The sequence below is a fragment of the Ochotona curzoniae genome, unplaced genomic scaffold (genome assembly GCF_017591425.1).
Source record: "Ochotona curzoniae isolate NIBS_2020 unplaced genomic scaffold, NIBS_Ocur_1.0 scaffold_4763, whole genome shotgun sequence".
NCBI classification, from domain to species: Eukaryota; Metazoa; Chordata; class Mammalia; order Lagomorpha; family Ochotonidae; genus Ochotona; species Ochotona curzoniae.
Window position 1 is genome coordinate 9713467 of NW_024467123.1, and position 14067 is coordinate 9727533.

General features: G+C 37.5%; 1 protein-coding gene across 2 annotated transcripts in view; it reads right to left on the reverse strand.

The window, feature by feature from the left end:
• The window catches only part of TNKS2 (tankyrase 2), a 55172-nt gene that overhangs the window by 12110 nt on the left and 28995 nt on the right, over positions 1–14067 (reverse strand). Inside the window, exons 13-21 of one of the 2 annotated variants that reach the window (XM_040970487.1) lie at positions 13258–13337; positions 10876–11021; positions 9860–10025; positions 8547–8766; positions 6230–6339; positions 5368–5556; positions 3146–3398; positions 2623–2705; positions 1762–1882 (exon numbers count right to left, since the gene is read on the reverse strand). In XM_040970487.1, the coding sequence (XP_040826421.1) occupies positions 1762–1882; positions 2623–2705; positions 3146–3398; positions 5368–5556; positions 6230–6339; positions 8547–8766; positions 9860–10025; positions 10876–11021; positions 13258–13337 (1368 nt within the window). Of the gene's footprint in view, positions 1–1761; positions 1883–2622; positions 2706–3124; positions 3399–5367; positions 5557–6229; positions 6340–8546; positions 8767–9859; positions 10026–10875; positions 11022–13257; positions 13338–14067 lie in introns of both variants that reach the window. The other variant, XM_040970485.1, reaches the window with a different exon arrangement.

The window sequence follows — 14067 nt, forward strand, 5'->3', positions numbered from 1 at the left end:
ATAACTATGTGTTTAGCATATAAAACTTGCTGATACCATGGGTTGAGACATTTTACATACGTGCTCAGGTGAGAAGCTATCACATATGGGATTAGGATCGACTGCCTCTAAATCAGAATCTTGCCCACGCAGAATAATAGGGTGAAGGCTCAGCTGGCTGTGGAGAGCTGGTCCCTTGCCATCCTCCCTGGTGGTAGTCACTACTGACTGGGACTTGGGATCCAGTGTGGAAAGCCCTTTGTTCTGGGAAACAAAGTGTGGCCAGACACAGGGCCACACTCCCACCCTACATGCAATGGATATTCATAGAGAACTTGGTGCTAAACCACTCAGAAGATCTGCTTCTGGGTCAAATTTCCTACGTGGCAAAGCAGCTCATCCACTGTGAAGCCAGCTCTCAATACAGGCTTATAAAATAAAAGATAAAAAAATAAAAGAAAAACCAAACCTGTCTGCCTTACTTTTCCACCCTGCCTCTTTCCTACAGAACCTACTATCTTTATGGTGCACTGTATCTGTTATCATAGCAGGCTGTTAATTTTGTTACCCTAGGAAGAGTCAAAACTATCTCCCATTTTCTCTCTAGTGACTACCAGGCAAGTAAGGCACAGCTACCTTTCAATTACCTCATCCAAAAACACGAGTTCAAAAGCATTTCTTAGCTATCATCACCTAAAATTTTAGATATGCTCTTATTTCTTTTTTTTTTTTTTAAAGATTTATTTTTATTATTTGTTTATTGGAAAGGCAGATATACAGAGAGGAGAGACAGAGAGGAAGATCTTCCGTCCGATGATTCACTCCCCAAGTGAGCGCAACGGCCGATACTATGCCGATCCGAAGCCAGGAGCCTCTTCCGGGTCTCCCACGCGGGTTGCAGGGTCCCAAAGCCTTGGGCCGTCCTCGACTGCTTTCCCAGGCCACAGGCAGAGAGCTGGAAGGGAAGCGGGGCTGCCGGGATTAGAACCGGCGCCCATATGGGATCCCGGGCGTGCTAGGTGAGGACCTTAACCACTGCGCCATCGCACCAGGCCTGATGCTCTTATTTCTTTAACAGGCAGACTCTGAGTTAGCACATTTGTCCCTAAAAATTCCTTCATTTTTGCAAAGAGGTTTCTTTTTAATACCAGCTGCACCAACAAGACTTCAATTATAGTATGCTTTTAGCAAAAAAGGTTAAAACAAAAGAATTCACTTTTTTAAACCTGGACCTGGTACATAAGTAGTAATTTTTTGTTGTTTTTAAAACTAACACTGGAGAAATGAAAATACTACTCAACTTTTTCAGGGTTTAATTTGCTCAGGTGCAATAATATTCACTGGTACCTTTACTTCAAATGTTCCTATTTTTAGATGCATAAGAAATTTACTATATGACTTTATGGGTCAGCCTCTCACAACTTGTCATCATCTATTCTATTACCACATGAAATAATTGATGCTTCAGATACCTGTTAGAATTGTAAAATTTCAGAACTAGAATGTCAAAAATCATCTCACCAAATTAGCCGAATTTTAGCAATTGATACAACATCCAAGCTTCTGAATAAGTTTTTTTTTTTTTTTTAACTGAGATTCACACAATGGACAGCAGTTCAGGAAGTTTAGTAGTTATTAGGTTTTCTGAATCTAAACTGTGCTTTTCTTATGAAACAGGTTCTTATTAAAATCAGTCAAACAGATTGAAGACTAACCATTTCATACAGAAAGGTCTACCGTTACCCACACTAAGCTGAAGACAATAATTATTAAATTAAATACCTTGTTGTCCAGAGATAAGTCTCTCAACTCCTTTAATGAGCTTGTGTCTATGTCCATAAGCATTGATTCCAATCTCCTTCAGCTCCTTGTGCCCCATCTCAACTAGTACATCCAAAGTGATCTTAGAAAGGAGGATGAAACTGTTTAGAATGCTTATTCATTTGGTGGACACTCAAATATTGCTATTTTCACATATGTTAGATGCATATATTAGAAACAGAAACAAATCAGTGAGCTAGCCAAAATTAATAGAATGAAAAGTTGGAATAAAACAGCAAGTTATAAAACAAGCAAAATTACTATTTTCATTTAGGCTAAGAACCTGAACCAAGTTCAACTCTACAAAAATGCGCTTCCAAATTCACCAATTTTAAGTGTACTCTTCTCCCCACTCACAGCTACCCCTCTTGATACAATGTTGCTCCAGAGCTTATACTATGCCACTTGGTACTTCTCCATCACTTCTCAGATTCACCCTTTGTAGGTCAGATAGAAGGTATTCTACAGGTTTTAAGAAAATGAAGTGATTCTTTAAAATCTTTACATATACTTCTTCCCTGAAGTTTTCCCTGGATAGTCAAGCTCAAAGTAATGCTCCTTTCTTAATTTCTAAAATCTATGGCAAATTTGAATTCTTCATACGCTCTTGTTCTAGTTTTAAAAAGATGGAAAGTTCTTTAATAACTATATTTTCTGAACAGCAATAAATCAGCAAATGTATTTTGATAAAGCATTTCAAACTGGGACTGTTTAGAAAGGCACTGATATATAGTTTGTATATGCATATTCATTTTGACAGCAGTTTGTGAAGTGTCAAGTTCCATAAAGCACTAAACCGAGCAACACAATTCATTTACTCACCTGTTCTCTTTCAAATATATCCATCAAGTGCTCAAGTCCAAGATTCCTTACAAACTGAGTTATGCTAAAATCTACTCCTGAAACTGGGAAATAGAAACAGAAATAAAAATTTCACATCAGAGTAATGCGTATTAACATCAAAACAGTAAAGCTTTATGATATTATATATATGTGAAGATGAAGCAAAGTAGTAACACCACTATAAGAATACTGAAAATAATAAAATTTAAGAGAAAGCTATAAAATGCTTGTGTTTGTAACTGTCTCTTTAAATCAGTCTTCCTGTCTTTGAAGATGTTTTACATTGTGGGGTGAGCCGAGTGGGTAGGACTCATCTCTCCACTCAGAAGGATAAAGTTTCACTAGAAATTCCATAAAAAATGTTAATGGTAGAAGACTAAAATTTTAGATCATGCAAATTAATCTGATATCAGCAGTCAGATTTAAGGTTACAGAGGCCTTTTCCACAAACATTTCAAATGACAAATATGAGCTCTAAAACTATTTTTGCAGACTGTCTTACCCTCTTTTTTTTCCAAACTGGAAGCACCTTCTGTTGTACTTGAACTAACTACCGAAGATAATTCAGAAAAACTCGCTGATAAGTTATCAAGACTGCTGGCTGCAGATAGACTTGATGGGCTGGATGGATCTGAAGACAGAACATCCGTGGGAGCTCCTGGGCTTCTCACACCATTGAGCACTTGAGGCTTGTAACACGAAGGCAGAGCAGAAGGGGGCATGGCAGCAGTCAGGAGAGCGCTGACATCATCTGCCTACGAAACAAGTCAAAGATCAAGTCCGCCATAAGCAATTTATTTTTCGAACAAAATGTATTTCAACATTTGACAAAGCCAAGAGATCTGCAACAGAATTATCACATAAAAATAAAAAGTAAAGCGAACAACCTGATCTTCAGGGAAACTGATATTGATAAAAGAGAATTCAGAAAATAATTTCCGCAAAATGTGGCAAAGAATGAACAAAATCCTAACTCTGATATCATGACTGAAAAGCACTGAAACGAATTATGTTGTTTCTCAAAACAAAAATCTCACAAAAGTAATCAATCATTTCCATCAAATTTGCTAACTTTACTAATTTGTTTAATTAATGACACTGAACATTCTTTGACAATGCTGAATCAAGGGGCTAAGTAATTCAATTAGCAAGAAATAAATCAAGTAATTGTTTTTAACTGCCTGTCCTCACCTTGTCCATTCCTCTTCCCTGTGTGTTCTATGGCATGCATGGTATACATCGACTACTTTTTATGTGCCTGACACCATGCCAAAGTCTTTAAGTATACTACCTCATTTAAATCTTATATTAACCACATATATTTTATTCCTATTTATATGTGTGGCAACTAAGATTTTGTGATTGGTTAGGAGACAACCTTGCAGCAAAACTGTATAAGTGAAACAGCTGGAATTGGAGGCCAAGTCTGAATCTAAACCCAGGCAAGATCTCCAGAGCATTTTGATTCACTGTCAAGTGTATTTGAAAGATTAATAGAATGAATTTCTTAAGGTCACTTAAAACGTAGCTCTCTGCAAAGCATTTCCCTTAAGAAGTATGGGTGGGCTATTGGCTCACTAAAACAATCTATTTAAACCCCAAGATAGTTGAAATGAATCAGCTGCTCTGTGAAACCTGGAAAAGTGGAAAACGGTCTGTAGTAGACACATCCCTTTCTTGCTATTTCTTCCGGGGCTGGCACTGTGGCACAGTTAAGCTGCTGCAGATGCCTACATCCTGTATTGAAGTGTTGGTTTGAATTTTGGCTTTTCTGCTCCTAACCCAGTTCACTGTTAATATGCTTAGGAGGCAGAGGATGATGATCCATGGGCATAGGGCTCCGACGCCCATGGAAGTTCCTAGCTGTGGCCAAGCCTACCAGTTATTGCAGCCAAACCAGTGAATGGAGAATTTTTCTGTTTTTCTTTCAAATAAACATGAAGATCTTTTAAAATTTTTATTTCTTCCCTTCTACTGCTTTGTTCAATGTGCCCACTGGTAGAGGAACAAGGCCCTTGGGTTGCAGTGCCAAAAACTACACTGGAGACTCCTCTTAAACAATCTTGATTTGAAAGATTCACCTGGGAAGTATTTCCCCAGAGAAGTACAGTAACAAGCCTTTTCATGAATACTTTTGGCAGGGTAAAAATTGGAAGGAGGCATGGTGGGATGGCAGGAAATTTCTCTACTGGTAGCAGGCTTTGTGGTTGCACACCAGTTGAGGAAGCTGTGTTACCTGCACACACAGTAACCAACAGCATTCATGGAGGGGCTGGGTCCACTTATTTCCCAACTAAAAGCAAATAGCTGTACTATGTTCTCTTCCTTCCTATTTACAAAGTAAGAGGGTACTTCAAAAACTTCATGGAAGAACAGAATTCAAAGTTGGTATTGGTGAAGAAATTGACATTTCTGCACTGAAGAGCTCCTCAAAAAATTCATGGAAAAAACACATTTTGAAAAAAAGTATTACTAATAAAACCCAACTATGCATGAATGTCAAATTTCTGTGCACCAAAATAAAATGCTAATTTTCCACAAACCTTTTGAAGTACCTGTACAATACAATGAATGACTGATAACTTATACTACAAAACCAAGAAGTCATAAATTTAAGATTGGGCTAAAAACCAGATTTTGCCACATTCACTAAAACATTTTATATTTATCAACTGAATTTTAAAAAGGAAAGCAGTGAGATTTTTCAAAGAGCCCATCACTTACTGAAACTAAATCTAAAGGTGTTTGTCCTTCCTGATTTTTAAGAGTAGGATCAGCTCCGTGGGCCAACAACAAAGCACAAAGCTGTGTTCGTCCCTTTTGGGCTGCTTCGTGCAAAGGTGTGAAAGCCCATTTGTCCGTGGCATTGACACATGCATTGTACTTTATTAGTAAAGCTGCTACATCTACGTGCTGTAAAAGAAAATATTCCTGTTACAGTCAGAAATATTATGTTAACATACTTCAGTTCTTAAGAACTAGCTATGTTCCTCCATCTACATGTTCAAATTTACCCTAGGGGAAAAAAAACCTGAAGAAACAAAAACCCCACTTTTCTCCAATATTTTAACTTACGGATAGATTATTAAGATTACAGCAGATAATTGAAATTTCAGTAATTTGAGAAACTATTTAAAAAATAAAGAATTCTATATGGTAGTAAGCTAACATAATTTGAATGTTTTCTACTTATTCATTGTTACTATTGAACATCAATTCATAAACTAGTCACTTTCCTCAATTATTCAAACTACTTTGTTCAAGATGGTTACTAATAATTCTAACATACAGGGTTAATTCAGAAGCAATATATTTGAATCCTTGTAATGCCTAAGAGAGTTTTCTAGTCACCAGCAAATAAATTAAGATCATGAACATCAAACTGAAAATAAGAGACAGGGGCTATAAAAGATAAACAAATGACAAGATATTGTGGGTCACAGAGCATTATCACAGTAGATTCAGAAGTGAAACTTGGCTGTTATTTAGCTTCATATTTACTTTTCCGTAAAATGTGTGAACTTCAAATGGAATTTCTGACCTTGCCAATTCCATACCTCTTAAAAGATAACAGAGAAGAACTTACCCCATAGGATGCTGCATTATGTAAAGGAATAAGTCCTCCTTTGTCTTGGGCATTCACATCAGCTCCGTGTTGCAACAAATACTCTGCAACTTCTAAATTATTGTAACCAGCTAATTTAGAAAAGAAACATGATCACTTTCACTTGTTAATAGAAAAACCTCACATGTATACGTTTATAAAGCATAGACATCCAGGAAGAACAAATTTTAGATAAATTTGAAATTCCCATTGCAGTCTATTAAAAATTTCACCTATAAAAAATTCCCACTGGGCACAAGTTACAAGCTTCTGATGATATCTACTGGTTATAATAATTTCCAAAATTATATGGATTATTGGCATATATCCTTCCTTTAAAAACCTTTCTACTACAGTCCTGGCCTTCATGGTTACCTCATACAACTTCCTGAATTCAGGAAAATGGTTTTTAGGGCTCCAAGTCAAGGACATGCATTCCTATAAAAGCCAAATTAGGGACACAAGTGGCCACTGAGCAGGAGTTCATGCCTGCTGTTCAGGGCCTCGTTCCCAGAAGTCAGGGGCATGCTGTGTGTTGGAGGGAGCTTAGCAGCACATCTATGTCCAGGTTCAGCAGAAGAACCCGGGCTGGTGAAGCCATGCAGAGGCTGTCATTTTGTCAGCTATCAGGATAAGGTGTATGTGTGTATAATCTGACACATAATCACAGGTTACAAAGCAAAGCTGGAACTTAATTTTACAAAGACAAGAATGCATTATCATCTGAAACTTTAAAATGGTTCAAAATATTTTGTTCCTATTTTGCTATAGTTTCTATTCTTTTACCGAGGCATCTAAAGCAAAGTAATTTTAAAAGATCAAATAAAAAAAGACAAATCCAAAAACTATCATCAGCTCAGGAGCACACTAATCTTAAAAGTCCTTCCAGTCTCAAGGTATAGCATTTCACACTAACACATGAGATAATGTAAGTGTGCACAGCACAATTTCCAGAGATCAAGTCATATTTTGCTTGTATAGACTAGAAACTCCTTTAGCCAGCAGAGGCAGTAAGTTTTTTCTCACACATTTGTCACTTGGGACTGACTTATCACTTCCAGGATGCTCTAAAAGACACACAGATGGAGTCATCTGTACCTCTGGATAGTGGGGCCCCAATTTATATGGAGCGAGAATTTAAAGGTTGAAATCATACATAACCAAAGTTATCTTTTAAATGTCAACAATGTCAACTCTAAGTTGTACTACATTAAGACTGAATATATGGATATTTCACAAAAGAGCAGAAACATATGTACTACCTGTTCTCTTTTAGAAGGTTTTGAGAGGTAGAGAGTATTTCACTTCCAAAATGCCTGCAACATGGTTGGAGCTGGAATGGGGTCAAAGCTGCAAGTGACATACCTAACCCTCCCAGCACTAGCTGAGCCTTCTACTGCTGCTTCACTGGGTCTATACAAGCAGGAAGGTGAAGCAGGGAGTGGAGGCAGGAGTCAAATCCAGGCAGTCATAAGTGAGATGGTGGAACTCTCAATTAGACAAATGTCTGCTGCTTCTATTTCTTTTTAAATCATGATTAGATAAAAGTTGTTTGAGCCAACTATAACAGGATTCTACTGATATGAAAACTCAGAACAAATGTTACAGACTGAATGTTCGCCTCCTCAACCTTCTCCACTGAAGCACCAATTCCAACACCTTATCATGTGGATGTATGCAGAGATAGGGCTTTTAAAGTCACGGTTAAGTTAAAATGTGGTCACTATAGTGAACATACATGACTGGGTGTCCTTCAGAGCTTCTGACCCACTGATCTCAGAAATCTACCCTCCACAACTGGGAACAAATAACTATTTTCTAGCCCATCTGTCATCTGGTCATGGTGGCTATTGCAATCTAAAACAGTAACTTGCCAAAAGGTTTAGTTTATTGTAACTTGTGAAAAGCACTGCTTTCCTGCTAGTGGTTAGCTGCTATCAGAAGAATGGAAAGCTTTAGCTTCCCAAAGTGAAGAACGCCTAAAGCAGTATTTTAAAAAACTCACTCATCAAAGAAAAAGCAAACAAAATATAGTCAATACAGACAGTTGATACAGACTGTCAACTGTGATCACAAAGCCTGTTTTAATTTTTGAGTAAATTCAATGTTGTCAATGCTAAAGTGAGCTGGAACTTGCTAAAAACGTGATGTATGGCTTTCCTGTATGAAAATACTAAAAGTATAATGGTGGTATTAGAAGATGCTTGATTCAAATTTTCCAAGTTTTAGTTACAGGAAGAATTTTCCTCAGCTACAATAAATCTTAGATGCCTAAATCCATGACACTTTATTCACTCACCTGCTAAGTGTAAAGGTGTTGAATGTCGGCCTTGGGTATCACGACAATTTACATTATCAGGTGAAGATAACTTTTTAACTCTGGCTAAACAACCCTTCTTGGCAGCATCTAGCAAAGCTGCATCTCCCCTAAGCAAATCTTGGATATCTGTATCTCCATCTTTAACAAGATCCAAAGGCGTATTTCCATCTCTGTTTTTCTTTGTAGGGTCTGCACCATGCTACATATGTGAAAAAAAAAATTGGAGAAACTGGCTTAAGCACGTCTTTGCTCAATGAGAAAAGTCAATGCAACTACACTAAAAAAAAAAAAAAAAATCATTTGAGAATACCTTAAAGCTTATGACTATTATTAATGGTTACTTCATATACAAAAAATTATATAGAATATAGGAACAGTTCAATATTGGATTTTTATTATGTATTAATATAGTAGAAAATTTAAACTATGCTCAAAATAATGTAATATTATTAAAAATTAGCTTTTAGGTATACCGTCACTAAGATATTAAAGTATAATGCTATCTTTAACTGTAAGATACTCACTGGTACCTACAGTAAACTGATATCATCATTTAAACAAAATCATTTATTTGAAAGTTAGAGACAGAGCAAGGAAGGAAGGAGGAAGAGAATTCCATCTGCTGGTTTACTTCCCAGATGGCTGGCTGGCTTCAAAGGCCAAGAATGGTCCAGGTCAAAACCACGAGATTCTTCCAAATCTCCCACATAGGTAGGAGCCCAAGCACTTGGGCCGTCCTCTGTTGCTTTTGCCAGGCTATAAGCAGTGAGCTGGATTGGAAAGTGGAACTGCTAGGACATAATCTAGCACCCACATGGGTTGCTGGTACCTTGGGTAGCAACTTTTCCCCTACGCCAAAGTTTGCCACTATCAGCAACTTTCTCAATGATAAATAGGCCTGGCTTAAAATCCACATAGCTTACTACATATTTTGAAGCTGAAGTGCTAAACAGCAAAAATAAATATAATACCCAGAGAACTATCATAAGTGATAATTACTTGTATATGAAAATTTGTTTTTTAAAGATTGGCCCACCCTCCAAGTGGCCACAATGGCTGTCGCTGAGCTGATTCAAAGTCAGAAGCTTGAAGCCTCTTCGGGCATCCCACATAGGACCCCAGCGATGAGGCCACCATGCCAGGGCCCAATGAAACTCAATATATTTGTAAATTGAAATACAAAGGACATCACTTTTATTCTAAAATCCAGGTACAGAGTTAAGAGTTACTTAAAAAATTGTAAAACATATTCTATGTAATTCTCATGTTCTGCAGTCTGTACTTGTACATACCTGGAGGAGAAGTTTACAAATTTCATATTTCCCTTTTGCTGCAGCTTCATGTAAAGGTGTAAATTTCCATAAATCAGCTACATTAACTACTGCTCCATGCTTAACAAGAAGTTCTGCAACTTCATAATGTCCATAAGAACATGCATTGTGCAAAGGTACAAGACCTCTGAAATGAAAAAGTAAAATCAGCAATGACACCACACAGCCATGTATTTCACTATAAATAATATATAACTGAGGAAACATTTTGTTAACTGAATAAGAATACTGATTACGCTCTGAAGAATCTAAATTTATTGAAAACAGAAATGTAATTCCTTTCAGAGGGATTGGGAGAAAAAAAATTTAAAAAAAAATTTATTTTTATTTGAAAGGTAGATTTCTACAGAGAAAGAAATCACTAATCTGCTGGCCAGAGTTGAGCTGAGCTGATCTGATGCCAGGAGCTTCTTCCAGGTCTCCCATGTGGGTGCAGGGCTCCAAGGCCATCCTTGATTGTTTTCCCAGGCCACAAGAAGGGAGCTGGATGGAAAGTGGGGCTGCTGGGACATGAATCAGTACCCACATGGGATGCCAGTGCCACAGGGCAGAGGATCAGCGTGCTGTGCCATGCCGCTGACCCAAAAAAGTTTGAAGTATTCTAAGTACAGAAAATTCAGTGAGCATCACAACCACATATATACTGGCTATCTAGATTCATATTTAGTGATTCTGAACTGAAGAACTCAAATATCTTACATAAAAACAAAAATCTGCATGAAAATTCTATGTATGTGTGTTTTTATCTGTCTGATCAGTATATAATTACAAGGCATTAGGCTTTATAGTAAGTGTTTGCCATAATAAAATCTTACTGAAATCATATTGAAGCCAATGGTATCGAAAAAACTTCTGGGGTTGTATGTGGGGATTGAGGGGAAATAGAAGGCTACCAGCTACCATGAAAATATTGACTTTGCTTTAAAAGTCAGAAAAAGATACAGAAAAAAGAGGCCAAGGCAACTGTTGGTACTGACCCTTTGTCTTTAGCATGCACATCAGCCCCATGTTGTAGCAGATACTCCACCACAGATACCCTGTTGTATCCAGCTGCAAAATGGAGTGGGGTAGACTGACGCCCTTCAATGTCTCTGCAGTTGACACTCTGAACGGTGCACAGTTTCTGTAAGATGGAATATGTGAGCATGTTTTCAACTTGCTAAAATTTCAAATTTCTGATGTATTTATATCTATATAGGGTCACTAGATCACAGGAGCACCAGCACTAGCATCACCGAGGACCTTGTTATTCATCTAGACTCTTAGATCCAAACAAAACTGAGACACAACCTGCATTTTACAGGATCTTGAGGTGATTTTAAACCTCCATGGACACTACGTCCCATCCCGAGATTTTCTAATTATCTGGAGTATGAACTCAAAGTTTAAATTTCCAGTAAGTTCTCACATGATGTTGATGCTGTTAGTTATGAAATCAAATTCAGAGAATCTTGCCATAAGATAAAGAATAAATTAACAGAATATTATTGGTCCTATTATGTTTGGGGAAATTATAACAACTGTAACTCATTTTTCCCATGTTCTTGGTTCATATGAGAAAGCTAGCTGAAAGAGCTTTCTTTTTTTTTTTTTAAGATGTATTTATTTATTTTTATTGGAAAGGCAGATATACAGAGAGGAGGAAAGACAGAGAGGAAGATCTTCCGTCCGATGATTCACTACCCAAATGAGCCCCAAGCGGCCGGTGCTATGCTGATCCAAAACCAGGATCCAGGAACTTCTTCCAGGTGTCCCACACGGGTGCAGAGTCCCAAAGCTTTGGGCCGTCCTCAACTGTTTTCTCAGGCCACAAGCAGGGAGCTGGCCGGGAAGTGGAGCTGCTGGGATTAGAACCGGTGTCCATATGGGATCCCGGCGTTCAAAGTGAGGAGGACTTTAGCCGCTAGGCCACGCTGCCGGGCCCCGAGGCTTTCTTTTTTGAACTGGCAATGTACAGGTGTTACTGTCTTAGTGTTTCTGAGAGAGATAAACAACAGCCAGGCTGCCAGAGGTACATTTCCATCTTGAGATTTTAGGAGCAGAAGTCAGGGAATTGAGTGTGGGGTCTAGCACAGGAAGAGGTAGCCTTTTTCAATCAGGTGCCACTAGTTTGTTTTCCAAGGCCAATTCCTGTTACAAAGTTCATTTGTTTTCTAGCTCTTCCCCAAACCCCTTCCATTTTTAAGAAAAAAAAATTGTTTCTAATATATTGTTTAATAAATATCAGGTACGCTATTGACAAGATGGGCATTTAACTTTACCTGTTCTCCCTCACAACAATCGGCTAATTAACCTTTAACTGTTAAAAACTTTCTTCATTTCTCTTAAAATAATTAGTTTATAACCCTTAATTCAAGCTATGTTTTTTCCGTAAGTCAGAAGTAATGGAAACAAAATCCTCTTTTTAATATTCTGTCAGTCTCTAACATGAGGGAATGAGAACAATTAAGAATGAATCATGCTAATTAATAAAAGTGTTATAGTATTTTTATTTAAATTTTTGTTTTTTGAGATGTGTATACTAGTGGTGCAGATAAAACAGGAAACAATGATAGGACTTTTAAATGTGATACCTCTGACAGAGTGAGAGCAAAGGGCTCCCTGCGGCAAGCTTTACAAATAAGGCTTCCTAAAATTTATGTCAGCGTCTTCTTAAAACAACCAGCACTGATGTGAGATAGTCTAAAAAACTGTTTTTCTAACTATGAAAATTAAAGTAACATAATTACATTACTGAAGATTTGACCCATGAAAAAAGGTGTGCAAAATTGTATTTTATATTAATTGAATTGTAAAAACAGTCTTGCTTTTTCAAAATGTGAAGTGTTTGAGCTACTTAACTTGAATATACAATTTCTGTGGGAAAACTAAGTTCTGGTTCGTGCAGTAAGACATTACACATATTTCCACGTAAAGGTCAATGAATTAAACATGAGGGGACAGTGGCTCTGACTGCGGTAACACGAAATTCTCACACTACAAAAAACAGTAACAGAAGGCAAGAAATGAAAAGAAAAAAAGTTCAAATATCTGGATTGAAGTGACATAGCAGTCTCACTTTTTTCTCATTTGTCAGTTAAACAACAGCGAACAATTTGATAAATTTTATTTAAAAAAATAGATTCTTTAAACAAATCCCATTTGTTATGTGAAGTGTATATAATTTGGGAACATGCTATTTATTGACATGCATTTTATTAATCAACAATTCTTTCAGGCATAGAAGAATTAGGTTATATTGCTCATCTGTATAATCATGGCCCACAGAAATAAACCAGGCTCTTTAACAGTACAAAATAATTGATCAACGACAAGATAAAACAGCAAAAGTTAACAAAGATACAAGCATAGTATCTTACTTTCACAGTTTCTACATCTCCAGCTTTTGCAGCTTCCAGCAACTGTCTGTCAGCCTCTGAATTCCCCAACGGAATACCCTCTAGAAAGAAGACGGGGACAGTTGTTAATTTCTGTTTAGTACTGCATAAAGCAGCAAGGTGAAGAACAAACAGAAAAGCTGAATTGCAAAATGCAGCATCTTAAAGTTTGATTTTAATGCAGAAGGCATTCTTGGAAAACCTAGAAAAACTCCCAAGAAATGGGAAGAGAATATGAACAATTTACACAGAAAAGAGAACTGGTTAATAAGTATTAAAATTATGTCCTAACTTACTCATAAGAAACAGGAATTAAGTCTTCTTCCCACCCCCATCTACTAGTGCTAAAAGAGAAAATGGATGCAGGGTTTACACTGACCATGTATCTATAGTTTGCATTAAAAAAACATCAATCACTTCTAGAATTCACACATGCACACCCACCCATGGAAAATATGACAAGGAAAGAGGTCCTTTCATATACTCTTATTGTTAAAAAATATATATTTATTTTTATTTGGAAGTCAGATATATAAACAGAAGGAGAGATAGAGAAGAAGATCTACGTCTGATGACTCACTCCCCAAGTGGCCACAACAGCTAGGGGCTGAGCTGATCTGAAGCCAGGAGCCTGGAGCCTTTTTTGGGTCTCCAACACGGGTGCACAGTCCCAAGGCTTTGGGCCATCCTCGATTGCTTTCAAAAGGCCACGAGCAGGGAGCTGGATGGGAAGCGGGGCTGTTGGGATTAGAGCTGGTGCCCATATGGGATCCTGGCGCAGGCAAGGCGAGG